The 16020-nt window shown below is 30.3% G+C and overlaps 2 protein-coding genes and 1 long non-coding RNA gene across 4 annotated transcripts; 2 read left to right on the top strand and 1 right to left on the bottom strand.

The window, feature by feature from the left end:
• Positions 1–602: 602 nt before the first annotated feature.
• LOC111276011 (uncharacterized) lies at positions 603–4864 on the bottom strand. Of its 2 annotated transcripts, none has more exons than XM_089754609.1 (4): positions 4421–4864; positions 3741–4172; positions 1503–1949; positions 603–1375 (listed from the first exon to the last, which is right to left on the bottom strand). In XM_089754609.1, exons 1-4 carry the CDS (start codon positions 4526–4528, stop codon positions 1358–1360), a joined length of 1005 nt encoding a protein of 334 aa, XP_089610735.1. In that variant the 5' UTR covers positions 4529–4864; the 3' UTR covers positions 603–1357. The 2 variants fall into 2 exon arrangements, with proteins under 2 accessions (XP_089610735.1, XP_022717450.2); XM_022861715.2 differs by having other exon boundaries at positions 4385–4863.
• On the top strand, positions 3949–4232 carry LOC149511617 (uncharacterized). The gene is made up of 2 exons (XR_016333733.1): positions 3949–4078; positions 4154–4232. It is a non-coding gene; the product is annotated as an uncharacterized LOC149511617 (long non-coding RNA).
• A 1649-nt stretch (positions 4865–6513) lies between the features above and the next one.
• Positions 6514–7959, top strand: LOC111276012 (GLABROUS1 enhancer-binding protein-like). The gene has a single exon (XM_022861716.2). It carries the CDS (start codon positions 6602–6604, stop codon positions 7760–7762), a length of 1161 nt encoding a protein of 386 aa, XP_022717451.2. The 5' UTR covers positions 6514–6601; the 3' UTR covers positions 7763–7959.
• The last annotated feature ends 8061 nt before the right edge of the window (positions 7960–16020 follow it).

Below are 16020 nucleotides of genomic sequence, written 5' to 3'. Positions count from 1 at the left end.
CAAAATCTATGAACGGAGGCAATTTTATACTAACCTTAATTTAAATTCTCGGCTTATCTTGTTAGAATTGTAAAGTAGAATAGGTTATGTAAGAAATTTGAGGTAACTACTGGCATGTATCTTTGAAAAAAATATGCAAAGGGGAAAGGAAATTAAGACGCCTTTTTTCCTTATCTTTGTAAACCGTTCGTGTTCACCACCACAGGCAAAAAAAAAAAAAAAAAAACTTCAAATTTGTCATTTTGTCTTAGTGCATTTGTTTAGTGCTAATAACATTTATAATATAATAACACCTTTGGATTCCATTAAATTATTCTGCAATGGTCTTTATTTAGTGTAGCTTCCTTAAAAATTCTACAAAATAAGAAAGAAAGATAAAACATTTTTTTTTTGTAAAAAAGTGTATTTTTGACCAATAAAAAAAATCTTAAAAGAAAAAAGCACATTTTTTTCATAAAAAACGCATTTTTACCAACAAAGCAATCATTTGTAATCCTTAGTATAAAAGATTTTGTTTTAGTATAATTTGGATTGAATCATAAAATTAATATCGATGAGATTAAAAAAATAATGATAATAAAATTAATTACAATAAGATAAGATATTATAAAAATAAAAATAAAATTAATGATGATATATGTATTTTATGCATAAATAGTTTTGATAATAATAATAATAACAGGAACGACATTAATAAAAATGAACTAAAAAATTATGTTCATGCATATTTTTCTCCGTATAAAGTAGGGGCATACGCCTTTGAAACTAAACTAATCTAAAATAACCTATTCCCATTTCATGTGCCAACAACATGGCTAGTTCTTCTTGCACAAACTCGAGAATTATGATTCCTCTTGGTTGGTTCAGGTTCTACCCTATCAGCCAATCAGCAAAATTATCGTCTTGTCTTAAAATATAATTGAGTCCCCAATTCAAACCATTGTCTAGAAGTTGGCTTATCTTTTTTTCCATTGAATGTTGTACCTTGGATGTGCCTCCTCTTACTAGCTTGACTGATGTTAAATAGTCGGATTCAATTTCCAACCTGTTGATATTCATGGATTTAACAGGAGTAACCCCACTAAAAATGGCCCATAGTTCAGTAAAGTCAATAGAGAAATCCCCATTTAAGCTTGTAAATCCTACAACTCTTTTGCATGTTTGATTTTACAAAAAAAAAAAAAAAAAAAACTCGTCCCTACGACTGCTTATTCTTTGCTCTCCTTAGTTTATTTGATAGTTGATATATACATCTCCTGTAAGGTGAGATTTGGATCAGGAATCCAGAAGTTTTTGAGCTTATTCCTTGCCACCAACACAAGGGATCTTTGGCCTGTTTTGTCTTTAATAGGAAACCTTATACTTGGGTCTTTGCCTACAAGAGAAGGGACTTTGTTAAGAACACATAGAAATAGATAATGAACATGACAGAAGTCACAGAACTATAGATTATTTCCTCTGCAGAAGCAAATAGATCAATCCTTTACTGTGAAAAGTTATACCTCAAATCCCCGTTTAAATGATGGTGATACAACATTCTCATTGCTAGTAAATTTAGAAAGGGCCATGCATATGATGAAGATGACAGAAACAACAGATACTTTGATAGGATTCTCGCGGCCCCTGCGATGATAGCAATATGCCACAACTGAAAAGATGTACTGCACAAGGCCAGAAATCAAAGCAAACATGTCGATGAAGGAATAGAACGACTTTTCACTTGAAGATGGGTGGTAAAACCAACTTCTCAGGCCCTGTCGTTTGAATGCAACTTTAGCTTTTCGTCCCCTGTCAAAGAGCTCAATGATGCAAGTAAACATGGCCACAATGGACACGACCATAGCGATTAGCGAAAATTGAGGTCTTTTAGGGGAGGCGCATTGCTCCAAAGCCACCAACAATACCTCTAGAACTACATTGATGAGCAAAAATATCCATTCCTCGTTAACCTACGATCTTGAAATGCATTAATAAAATAAACAAATTAAGATGGTGCTAAGAAGGCATATTCAAACAAAAAGTTGAAAGGTTCCACTAGTGGGTAACTAAATCATAATTTAACTGAATTTTCAATTTACTTTATCCATTAATTAAAAAACTTCGAATAAAATATTAAATTTTTAAAAACTTGAAAAACTTTAAAATACTGAATTCATGATTATAAAAATTATTTCGCTTGCTAGTGAAATTTATAGATTGTGACGCTATAAAAATGTAGGTTTTTCCAATTGAAATTAAGTTTAAAAGAAATAAAAAAAACAAAAACTCATAGTAGTAGTAATCTAATTGGATCAGTTGCTTTTAAGTATGCAATTAACTCTTTGTATTAAGCAAGAAAAAAAATCGAGAATATGATTTTTCGACTTTATTTGATAAAGTACAAATAAAAATGAAAAAAATAACAAGAACAGAAAAGTATAAAGATAAAAAAATTATATATTTTTTTCATTCGTTGCCTTTTTTTTTTCTTTTTTAACAAAAGAACACGACAACGATGTGCCTTCGACGGTCAGTTTTCCAAGCCTGTTGTTTTGCCTACAAATTCGTTTATAAAATAAACAAAAATGATGTTAAAAAATAAAGATGTGAATTTTATTTATATTTAACGATGAATTATATTTTTTATCTTAACAGAGATGAATATATATATTATATTATGAGAATAAAAATAAATATAATTTTAAATTTTTTATTGAGTATAAAGATAAAAAAAAAAGTTATATAACGATCATTCCATACTTATACTTTATATATTTATTTATATATATTTAATAAATAAATTTTTTATTAAATAATATAAATTATTATTTTAAATTAATTAAAATTAATATATTTTTATCTAAAATATATATTAACATATTTATAAAAAAATTACATAAATATGAAAAATAAAAATTTTATAAAAAAATTAAAAAATATATTTTGATTTTGATTTTTTTAAAATTTATAAATACAAAAATTATTCGTATATATTAAATACTTACAAAAATGAAGATAAATTTAAAATATTCATTAAATATGAATATAGAAATGAATATAATATAAAAATTTAAAAATAACGATGAAGAATATTTGATCCAATTTCTACTCTAGTCATTAACATCCTTATTAAAAAACAAAAATAGTAAATCAAAAGGTGAAATGTTAAGTCTATGGAAGAAGAATCCATTTAAATTAATAATGACGAATCCAAAATTTTTTAGGGATGTTTATTTACAATATATATAAAAAATTATTGATAGATTTATCATCAAGTATGATGTTCAAAAATTTTTTTTCTTTTAATTTTTTTTTTCATTTTCGGGTTGTTCAAAAATTTTTTTCGAAAATGTCTAGTGAATTTTTTTTAATTTTACTACTTTTTAATTTTGGGATGTCTATGTACACAATCTCATTAAAAGTTGATCTGTCACTGTAAATTAGTATAAATGTTATACTTTTTTATAATATTAAATCAGAATTAAATTCATAATTAATTTGAATTAAAATAATATTTTTAATTTTAACTAGTTTGAACTAATAATAAAAAAAATTTTAAAAATATAAAACTTCTTTTAATGCAAAAATATATATTATATAAAAAAGCTTATGCTTTGTGCAAAATAACACTTGGCCACTAAATAACCTTCGTATCTCGACTTCTACTGCATTTCATACCAAGTAAACAATTCATCAGCTACTTAACCCCCTTAATAAAGGTATTTTATAAAACAATTAAGTAAGACTCATTAAAAAGTTACCTCCCAATGTCCGATTCGAAGAATGGAAGCTAGAAATTTTAAGGCTTTAAGCTTATCGGTAGCAGCAGCAGTTTTAGCCTTCGTTTTTACTCCAGAGCTCAAGTCTTCAGCTTGGGAAGCTGAGACACTGCTTTGGGAAGGACTCTTACTTAGCCTCAATTCAGGGGGGATCAGCTCATCCGACAGATCGTTCTGCGATGGCGGGATCGGTTGGGAAGCTGAGACACTGCTTTGGGAAGGACTCTTACTTAGCCTCGATTCAAGGGGGTTCAGCTCATCCGACAGATCGTTTTGCGATGGCGGGATCGGATGGGAAGCTGAGACACTGCTTTGGGAAGGTCTCTTCGTTGGCCTCGATTCAATGGGGTTCAGCTCATCCGACAGATCGTTTTGCGATGGCGGGATCAGGAAAGCATTAGCATCGGAGTTCCGCTGACAAAAAAATCATCACCACCAAAATACAGCAAAAAAAAAAAAAAGAAAAAAATAAACCTCTCAATAACACTGAAACAAAATATTTAAAAATTTAAACGTCCAATAATAAGCTCTTATTTTTTCCCAAATAGTTGAGATCTCTCTCCAAAATTAGGTAAATGTTTTATTTCATTTTAAAAAAAGGTAAACTAAATTGAAAAAGAAATTACGTGTTGAAGATCCGGAGAAGAAACTATGGGCATTACTGTTTGAGGTATCTCATTTAATATCTTTTGATGAATCCGTCTTCTTTTCGGGGGTAGCCTCATCTCAGGCCTCCGCCAAAGATTTCTCGGTATCATCGATATCTCCATCCAATCCCAGCGAAATCCCGAGTTTCCCAATACCAATCCCAAAAACCACGGAAATCTAATTTTAAGTTTTCTCTGTCAAAATTGAAGGAAAGAAAGAAAATTTCGGAGAATCTGAAAACCGTAGAAAATTAAGGGAAATCTAATTAACGGTATTAAAAGAAGAGAGAGGAAAGGGCCATAGGAGAACAAGAAGGTTACCCTAATTCAGTACAAGAGAGCAAAACCGATGATCGAAGGAAATTTGCTACTAAATTTAAATGCTCGGATCTTCTTGTTTGAATGGTGAAGTAGAATAGATTAAGAATTTCGCGGTAACTACTGATATGTTTCTTTGAAAGGAAATGTAAAGAAAAGAGGAAATTAAGACGTACTTTCCTTCCTGACCTTTTAAACAGTTCGTGTTGACTACCGTATGCTTTTGTGTTGGTTTGACGATGACATTACAATAATAGGTCTGGATTCAATGCACAAAAAGGGCTTTTGCGAATTTAATTGATCGCACTAAACAGAGCGGTAATTGTCAAAAAAAAAAAATCTTCTCGAAAATTCTGCAAAATAAGAAAGAAAGAGAAGAAAAAGCATTTCTTCATAAAAAAGGCATTTTTGACCGACAAAGGAGTAGGTCATGATACTTCACATTAATATAAAAAGGAATTAAAAAATTATTTTCATGCATATTCTTCTTCGGACAAAGGAGGGCCGTACACCCTTGAAACTAAACTAATCTAAAATAACTTATTCCCATTTCATGTGCCAACAACATGGCTAGTTCGTCAGGCACATACTTGAGAATTATGATTTCTCTTGGTTGGTTCAGGTTTCTACCATTGAATGTTGTACCTTGGATTTGTCTCGTCTTACTAGCTTGACTGATGTTACAGAGTCGGATTCAATTTCCAACAAGTTGATATTCATGGATTTAACAAGACTAACCCAGCTAAAATGGCCCATAGTTCAGTAAGGTCAATAGAGAAATCCCATTGAAGCTTGCAAATCCTGCAGCCCACTTACTTCCCCTTTCATCTTTGATAACTCCTCCAGGTCTCACCTTGTTGTTCTGCTGGTCGAACTTCCATATATATTAAGCTCATGCCAACCTTTTTCAGGCTTCCTCCAATGAACTAAGATTTTTTTGTTTCCTATTCCTGGCATCAATACTTGGGGTTAAGAACTTTCCATTCCTGCATTACTTTACTCACCAGCATCCCATTTAGTATCCTCCGAAATTTTATTCTTTGATCATCTCTGCTCTGTTTCTTCACTTCCTGCAAAGACCATTGTCCAATCGCAATCTCCTACCACCACATATTTCCACTGGGACATAATAGTATCAAACCGATCTAAATTCGAAATGACTCAGTGTTGTAAAATCTATCCTTTTGTCTTTCTTTTAGTACTTTGTTCCATATTACTTTTGCCTTGGGGCAAAATCTTAAGATGTGTAATTAAGGTACTTTCCATGGCTCCTCCACAAAGACAACAACTTGCATCTTGATGCATGTTTATTTTCATTCTAAGCTGCAAGCCAAACAAAAGGGTTGTATTTTTTGTTGAACTTGTAGTTTCCAAATAATTTTGAACAGAGGGCAACTTAGAATGGAGAACGCGTACTTGACTGAGAAAATTCCACTTGGTGTGAATCCCTATCTGGCCATATAATGTTGTGGACTGTGAGTATTAATTAGTAAACCAACAGTTCTATTAACGATTGCTTCTGGAAGACAATTCAATAACTTTGTCACATCCCAATTTAATTTTTTATTAAAATTCCAAAGTTTATTTGGACGTTACTGATTACCCCTAATTTTTTTTGCTATAATTCTATAAATAATAAACAGTGCCAGTACTTGATTTGGTGGCCCAAAATCGAAATTCTAAAAGCAAGAAGCCCACTGGAAAGGTTTCTTTTTCAAAATCCGAAATGGGACGGGGTCGGGCTCAGATTCTCGGACCTATACCTTTACTTTTTACACGTTCGACTTTCCAGTTTTCATACCTCTTCCCTATCAAACCAACCAAGACCCTACGGTCTACGCATTTGTTTTAACTTTCTTTTTTCTCTGTTCAAAATCGATGGCACCGAAGCGCTCAAACCCTATTGAAAACCCACCAGCTGCTTCTTCATCTGAAGAAGAAGAAGAAGAGGAGGAGACTTCTGAAGAAGAAGAAGAAGAAGGATCTTCCTCTGAAGAAGAAGAGGAAGAACCAAAAACCCAAAATGCTCCACTAACCCAGAAAGCCCAACCTCCCAAAAAGCCTGAAGCTGCTGCCCCATCCGTCGCTGTTGACGAATCTGACGAATCTGATTCCGAGTCTGAGTCTGAATCCGATACACCGTCTCCCAATGTCAAGCCTATTACTACAAAATCCATTGAGGAAACTTCACATGTCAAAAAACCTAGATCCAAACCTTTGGCTTCATCCGTTAAGGTTTCTTCAGTCAAGAGGGCAAACGAGTCTGAGCAAGAGCCCAAGGAAGCCAAAAGGGCCAAGAAGAAAACAGGGGAAGAAGGGACTGCTGCTGTTGTTGTGGAGGAGGTGAAAAAGACTGGAGAAGACGCAAAGAAGCAGCTTTTCCAACGGCTCTTCAGTGAAGACGATGAAATTGCTGTGTTAAAAGGTATGCTGGATTATTCTGAAAAAAATGGATCTGATCCTATTGCTGATATGAATACATTTTATGATTTTGTTAAGAAATCAATTCATACTGATGTTACCAAAGCACAATTGATGGATAAGATTAGGAGGTTAAGAAAAAAGTTCGAAAACAATGCAAAAGGTAAAAAGGGTGAGGATCGGACTTTCTCTAAGCCCCATGAACAGAAAGCATTTGAGTTGTCAAAAAAGATATGGGGTAAAGATGGAATTACTGTGAAAGTTGAGTCCTCTAGTGCTAAGTTGAATGGGAAAGCAAAGGGAAATGCCAAACCATTGACTGAATTGAAAGGAGAGTTGCTTTTTTCAGCTGTAAAGAAAGTTGATCCAATGGAGGTTGATAAGAAGGGATCTAAGAGTTTGGGTAGCTTGTTTGATAAGAGATTTGGTGTGGCTGGCTTGGAAGGAGAAGTTCTAAAACATGGATTGGATATGATTGATGGAGAAACGAGGGCAGCTTTGGACGTAAAGTGGAGGAAACTGCAAATTGCTGAGTTGGAGCTGTTTTTGCAACGAAATGAGTTGGTCAAGGAGCATGCCAAGTTGATGCTGGAGTTTTACAAGTCTGAAGATAAATAGAGTGTTGGTATAAGTGATGATATTTTTATGTGCATTTTAAACAAATGTAATTTTGTGGTTATTTGGTATTTTGTTTATGTTTTGCCAATTGTGGGGTATAATAGTGCTTACTTTTGATAACTGGGATTATATTAATGTCTTTTAGACAGTAACTTCTCTGTTTATGTGCGTAATAGCAGTTCTGAAACTGTTGCTTTGCTGCTTTTGTGCATAATAGCATGCTGTTGGGCCTAATTTGTCATGCTTGGATTTGCTTAATGTTTGGATTATAGGTTATCTTGATGTTTCCTCTATATGAATTGCCTGATTGCTTCTTATATTGTTGATTTTTTTATGTTGCTCCCTTCTTCAATAGTAGTTTATGTGAAAGGTAATTGGAGAGGAAATATCAGTGTTAATGAGTTAGATATCATTTTGCAAATTTAAACTTTTGCTTCTTGATTGACTTGGAAGACCTTAGCTTTCATGAAAATGCCATATTTTCTTTTGATCCACTAGCTCTTCTTGCTCTATGAATGTATTATGCCGTGCTCTAATAGTCACTACACTTAGTCTTCACACTTTATATGAGTGATGGCAGTTAGTACAAACATGTTCTAGTCTAGTCTTTGCAACCAGAAACCTTTGTTAAAGTTGACCTTATTGATTATCAATATGTTTTCAAAAATGAATGTAACAATATAAAGTTTTGCCTAGTTATATTAATAGGTATGATGATTGCTGTATTTGCTTTGGTTTCAATTTTAGTTTTATAGTAGCTTATACTTATGTTTGTATTGTCCTTTATTCTGACATATCTTAATAAACATTCCATTTAGCTATTTATGGAATACATATCTCTTTCATTTTACAAAGAATTATGGAACTTTTTACTGCTTCAAATAAGATTTTTTTCAAATATTGTGAGCATGTTAAAACTTAAAGCATTTTGCTGTGCCTTGTCCAAGCATATATTGCTAAGGTTTAAATCTGAAAATATCTTCAACTTTTTAGCATTGGTATTTGGGATATTTTGGTTTTTTCCCTGTGATACTTCTTGAACATTATATTTCAAGTTGAGGTTATTGAATGTCTGCTACACTGCTTTTTCTGTTAGTTTTTTATATAGGAATATAAGTATGTTGGCTAGCAACTTAAGTTGGAGAGTAAGGGTGATAATTTTGGAAACATTACTGCTTAAAATTGATGGTTTTGCTTAAGATTGGGGTGATTGGATCTAGTTTCTTTTGTTGAGATGGTGGCTTTGCTTTTTTATTTCTGCATAATAACCTAATTATAGGATATTTTTATCATTACTGCTGAGAAACTTGGAATCAAGGATCCCAAATTAACTTAGATCATATTATTCTTTACTTACGTTTTGGATCATTACATGTGGAGCTGTCCAAGTCAAGTCCTAGTAAATGTGCATAGACATAAAGGAGATTCATTATCTAGGGTTGAGTTTAAGGTTAGTAAGAAGTGTGCTGGTATTGGTATATCAGTGAGTTGGTTGAGTTCTCTATAGGAATGAGTTGTACTAGGCAAGTTTCTATGGCTGTTGAGAAGCACTAAAGTGATCATACTGTTTTATTTACAAGGTCTTTTAACCTCTTTTTTCCATTATGATAATGCATGCTTACTTGCTTTTTAAGTTTTATTTTGATCATTACTTTGAGCTAGTTTTATTTCTGTTCATGTATAAAATTTGAGGATTTTGGACTGTGTTTTAAATTTGCAAAAATCTACTGGAATAGCAGCTGTTTTGGTTGATCTGGACTGATAAATGAATTTCTGGCCAATGCACCCCTAAGAGAAAATTATTGTCTATGATTTTCAACATAACTTTGATACAACCAGACATCTTGGCTTATGTACCAGTTTTATGTATGAAAATTGTCTGTTATAGTCAAGAATTGTACTGATGCTGGTATTTTACTTGTTCAAATTCATAATTCATTTATCTTGGGAGCAAGAAGGATGACAATGTTGAATTCTTAACAAAAAAGCATGCAAAGCTATTTCAATAAGATACAAACAAGTTATCTATTGTTTCTTAGTTCCCTATGGAGATGGAATGGTGGTTGATTGGGTTTTTACAAGCATTATTAGTTTGTCACTATAAACCGACCTATGCTATTAGGTATGTTTTGATTCATGATATGCATAATCGAAATTATCCACACCAGATTATATGTTTCATTAAATTTTATATTCATAATAAAGAATAATGTCAGCCTCTGTAACACTTTTCTGTTAAGTTTGATTATGATCAGTAGTTATTTTAAGCTAAGTTTATTTGGCTGACAAAAATATGCTAGCATCCTTTATCTGTAATTATTTGCTCTATGTTCCATTTGTGTCTGTCTATACTCTATATACAAAAAACAGATCAATCTTATTGTGAGGTACTGTCCAAGGAAAAGGTTACTTTCGGATCAGGGATAATAAATAAAATTGAAACAAGATAAAATCGTATATTGAAACGATTTCTGGCATCATCGAAAGAATCGAAACAGTATTCGTAGGCCGGCAATTTTTCTGGACAGGTCGAAGTATTGGAAGCAAATGGAAAAGGAAGACCGAGTAGGATCAAAGAAACTGGCGGACTTATCACTAAATAGATAGAAATAGGTGTAAATTCTGACATCACCACAGCCCACTTGGTCCTCTCGCTCCTTGTTAGCGGAGCGGCATAGCGTAAAAAAAAATGATAAAAGGGTGCCGTAGCAACAACTACTGAGGCTCGACAAGAAGTTTGGTTTTGGACTGTGTCTGAATTTGCACAGTTGCTACGAGATTGCAGTTGTTTTGGTTAGTCTGATCGGAATTGTTGCCAATGCACCCAAAGAGAATGCATGCAGTCATTTTGTATGTTTTCTGCAACTTCTTTTAAGTATTAGAGTGAGTGAATGAAAGTGTGAAATTCAATCAGAATCTTGATCATAATGCCATTACTCATGGTTTATGTACTAATTTTATGAAACAAAAAATAAGTAGACAAGTTTGTCATGGTCATACATAAATGCACAGAAAGAAGTAAAAGAGCTGGGAGCTTTATTATCCTGATACTACTAGTCTCATCATATGCTGTCAAGAAATTTTCCAGGCAAAACAAAATGGAAAATAATGTAAACAAGGCAAAAACAACACAATGCTGCATGCATAGCAAATTTGGTTTTTCTCCTTATCTACTTATTCAGGTTAATTATAGTCTTAATAATTTTCCTAAACAACCATATCAAAACCGGCTGTTTCCTTTGCCCATTACAGCTTGGTAATGAGAAATAACATTGACCTCTCCAGCTGCCTTGAGAGACGAAATGTGGCAACTTCACACATTGATGAGGATGCTACTGCTCTGATTTCATCATCCCTGAAATCCTTTTCTTCCTCAGCTATGGTAGCTAGCATTTTTCTCGGTGGACGCTTGACGACTGAGATAAGCTGAGGAGGAGCAACTTCGGTCATGAACCTTTCATGGTTTTGAAACTTACCCATTGTTTGTTCCATAGAACAGGTAAAAATACTAGCAAATTGATGGGCTGAAGATTGATACGGTTTGAGGAGAAAGGTAGAGGAAAAAAGCATGTAGAGGAACAAACCTTGTAAAGGGTCATAAAAGATAAAAGAGAAGGATTGGAAAAGAGATTGATTCATGCCTCAATTGCACTAGAGGCAAAGGACTTATATAGGAGTAATTGGGGTGAAGTTTGAGAATTGAGACGAGGAAAATGTAGCTTTCATTAGGTCGGTTGGCATGTGGGGGCATATGCTTTTTTCTATTAAACATTGATGCTTAATCACCATGGAATTTCTTTTTATAAGAGTCAGCCATCTTTTGAAGAGTTCAAATTTGTCATTAGCTATAACACCTCTAATTAATTAGCTTAATAATAAAATTATTGATTTAGTTTAAATGTTCATGTATAAATTCATACATTTTAATTTCACCCATGGTTCTTAAATTTTTACTCTAGTTCCATTTTGGTTTCTAATTTTTGAATTGTTCCACTTAGATCTTTAACATTTTAATCAAAGTGGTTTAATTTTGGTCTTTTGTCACATTTTTCTATTAATAATTGAAAAAAAAAAAAAAAAAAAACACACGAGGCATGTCAAAGGAATATCCAGCTACAACATGGACGATGTTTCCATTTTAAAAGTCTAGGAAAATGGACCAATTCAAAAGTTAAGGATTAAAGTGAAATCAAAATAAAAAGTTAGGGGATTATGGATGTAATTGACCCCTAAAATTGGATTTAAAATTTCAAAGTAAATTGAATAATTAGTCTTTGATCTTTTCATAATGTTCCATTTTCATTCTTATTAAAAAGAAACTTGATTTTTTCATCTACAACCTTTTCAATTTGTTTCAAATCCATTATGTGTCAATACCCTGCTAGAATTTAGATGAAATATGAATGAACATATCAAGTGGCACTTTGGTGAATACATACATGACAAAATGTTACTCTGGTAAGTTCAAACGGTGCGTGATGAATGAATTTAAAATAAATTCAAAAGGTCAAAAATGAAAAGATCAAAGTTTTTAGGTCATAGAATGAAAATAAAATCTTGCCAAAAAAATTACGAAATTACCATGAAATTTATGATAAGACCTATTTATTTCGCGAAAAATAATTTTTGAAAAATATTTATATTTTTTGAATTAAAATTTTTTTTATTATTTGGATGAGTTAATAAAAAATATATTTCATTTTGTAGAATTTTTTTTTCAAATAAAATTAATATAACTATTAAATTTTTAAAAATTATTTGTTATTAAAATTATTAATATTAAAAAATAATTATATTTTAATAATAATATTTAATATTAAAATATTATATTAACATAAAATACTTAAAATAAAACTATTTATTATTGTTATATTATTTATTAATATATGAATATATTATTTATTAATATATTATTATAATATTTGTTAATTAATATAATAATATTTATTAATATATTATTTATTACTATAATATTATTTATTAAAAGATTATAATATTATATATTAATATATTATATTAATAGTATATTATTTATTATTATATTATAATATTATTTATTAATATAATATTATTTATAAGTAAAATTATACTCAAAATCATCAATAAATAATTTCACTCATAAACAGTTTTTTTGCAAATTTTTTTTTCTTTTCAAATCCATAAGATAATTTTTTAAAAAATAACATTATTTTTTATTGACTAATAAATCATTTTTCCTTAATTAGCTAGTTTTCCATCAAATATACACTTGAAAATGTAAAAATTATTTTTTGAAAATCATTTTTCGCAAAACAAATGGAGCTTAAATTTTCATGTATAACAAGTTTATAATTAAAATTAAAAAGCGATTCTTATTTCTTACAAGAAAGTATAAATAATCAAGAGAAACTATAAATAATCAAATTTAAGTTGAGCTTTTCGTTACTATAATAATAGTAATAATAAAGTTTCCTCAATACATTTCCAAGTCAAATGGTTGGAATTATCTCGTCATTCCCTCATGCTTCATTTTTTTCCTCTTCCAAACAATTTCTTTACATGACATGTCCATTGTCAAACTAGAATTGAACATTCAAACAACTTTGAGCATTGATTGCAAAAGATATGGCAAGAGATTGTTTTTGGCCGTAGGGAAGAGACCATACCTTCGAGGAAGCAGCCTGAGGCACCCATCCACACCACAAACTATGACTTTTACACAAGAGACCAAATCTTAATAAAATATTTTACGTACATTCATTGCAAGTATAACTTAGCAATGAAATTATGTATTTGATATGTTATGGCATGTAAAGATTACCCGAATATACAATATTTCATTGACTTAGGAATGAAATTAATGGGCTTTTACATACATATCTAAAAAATATTACTTAAGTTTTAATTATTGTGATTCCACCGTGACAAAGTTTTGTCTTCACAAATGAATTATTAAAATAGGATTAGTTTTATATATACTTTTCTATTGATGCAAGAATTATTGAATTGCGTTTGGTTATAACGTGTTTTACTAGAGTTTGCCAAAAAGTTTTATTATTAAAAAAAAAGTTTCTAAAATAGGACTTTACTTATAAACCACATTTTAATTCTTTGATTTATTAATAATGTGAATAGAGATATTAATGAGTAGAATATGAGATGGATAGAACATTTTTAATCTTTATCTTAATTTTTTATCTTATATTTATCTCTATGCGTATTTCAAACTCATCTACATCTCCATCCTATGGGTATGATAATTTTTGTACCCATCATTTTTAAAAATAAATAAATAAATAAATTTGTTTAGTTATTTATTTTTATCTTGCACATTTAAATATTTTTTTATAAATATGTATTGAATACAAATATATTAATTCTAATAAATCTAAAATAAAATTTATATTATTAAATAAAAAATTAATTTATTAAATATATATAAGGTATATGTACAAAGCAAGAGTTATATTAACTGTACCTATGTCTGATAAAAATTTTAAAACTATATCCGTCCACATTTTCATCCCCAAAATTTAATATCTAAACTAAGTAACAAATCAAATTTTTTTGTTGAATTTGAGTAAAATCAATATATCTAAATATCAGATCTTTTCTCATCAACACTAATGCTCCAAATAATTATAAGCCACAAACTATTACTCTCGTTATGAATGTATGAGATATTTTCTTTTCAACACTAACCTCAATTATGCGTGTGGACTCAATCATATTTCGAAATCATCATATGTTGATTCAAAGATTGTTGGATATTTAGTTTGGAAGATGATAAATCATTGTTTATAAATCACACGACATTTCACTTTCAAGACAATAAAATTATTATTCTATATACATATGGTAGAAATTTTAAAATCCACAAATAGACTTATATAATTAACATGGATCAGTTTGATAATTATTTTAATGTATTAATTTTCTTAATTACAATTTAAATGATATATGAAAATCTTGTAAATCGAGTCTTAAAGTTTAAGTTTTAAAATTTTATCTTTAAATTTTTAATTCAAATATTTAATCTAATGATTAAATGCGCTTGAAAAAACATAAAGAATCAAATTTTAAATTAAATATTTTCCCGTTCTCTTATTTATACTAAAATTTTATTCTTCTATATAATAAAAAAAAAAGTTTTAAATTCCATGGCAGATATAAACAAAATATATAAGTGCAACGGGCATGTACTGAAATGTACAAAAATTAACGAGTGTTGGACATGGCCACACATATCACTGAAAGGACTGAACGGTTTTGAGTCTATACATTCAACGACAAAGCAGTGATGATAAATGGGAGGGACCAAGAATACTGTGGTTGAAAATTCTAACGGCATCAACACGTCGTAGGGCAAAGAGCGGCCAATGTCAGTAGTGGTGTCTTGTAATTGTCCGTCAAAAAGCTGGTTTTGTACTGTTTATTTCAAATTGTTTTCACCATTGCCGGCCTTTGAATGCAAAACACTTGGCTTTAGCATGCATTTTCTGCGAAAACGCTGGATTCAAATATATCTCATCGATGAAATTTGGAAGAATGTGTTAAGCATTCAATTTATGATATTTATTAGATATAAAATAATTTATTTTAACAAGCTTTATCTTATGTAGGTAAAAATAAAAAATACTTATTACGTGACAGATTAAAAAAAAACAATTAAAAATTTTTTTTACTTTGATATTATGTTAAGCATCCACTCGTTAAAGTGAATTATCTCATATATAATAAATATATGATTTCTTATAGTTTTTTATTTAGGTTGGACCTCTAATTTATCGTCAATTATTCTAAATTGAATGTATAATATGGTATCAGGGTCAAGATTTTTTATTTTATCTTTTCTTAATTTATCACATAAAATGTTTTTTTCATCTTCACTAATGAGAGCCTATTAAAATGGGTTATTTCACATATAATAAATTAGATATTTATTAGATGTTAGATAACTCACTTTAATAGGTCATTATCACATTAAATTGAATGCTTAACATGGTATCAAAGCTAAGATTTTTTTTCATTATGCTTTCTTAATCTGTCACGTAATAGGCTTCATTTATCTTTGTCTATATATAATGGAAGCTTGTTAAAGTGAGTTTATCTCATATTTAATAAACATCCAATTTCTTATAGTCTTATATTTAAGTTATGTCTCTCAATTTATTGCTAATTATTTTAAGTTGAATGCTTAATATAGTATCAAGCCAAAACCTTTTTTGTTCGTTACCTTTTCCTAATTTATCATATGTAAGGCTTTTTTTTCGTTGTCT

Source organism: Durio zibethinus, chromosome 25 (assembly GCF_047325235.1).
Source record: "Durio zibethinus cultivar Kanyao isolate XHJ-2024 chromosome 25, ASM4732523v1, whole genome shotgun sequence".
Taxonomy (NCBI): Eukaryota; Viridiplantae; Streptophyta; class Magnoliopsida; order Malvales; family Malvaceae; genus Durio; species Durio zibethinus.
The sequence above is the reverse complement of the archived record's forward strand: the minus strand, read 5'-3'. Positions and strand labels throughout refer to the sequence as shown.

Excerpts from the sequence above, each read along its gene's own strand:
- LOC111276011 (XM_022861715.2), bottom strand. The coding sequence starts at position 4,528 with ATGGAGATATCGATGATACCGAGAAATCTTTGGCGGAGGCCTGAGATG. Across the intron at positions 4,173-4,384 it reads CTTCTCCGGATCTTCAACAC|CGGAACTCCGATGCTAATGC; the intron begins GTAATTTCTTTT and ends TTTTTTTGTCAG. Across the intron at positions 1,950-3,740 it reads TTCGAATCGGACATTGGGAG|GTTAACGAGGAATGGATATT; the intron begins GTAACTTTTTAA and ends TCAAGATCGTAG.
- LOC111276012 (XM_022861716.2), top strand. The coding sequence starts at position 6,602 with ATGGCACCGAAGCGCTCAAACCCTATTGAAAACCCACCAGCTGCTTCT.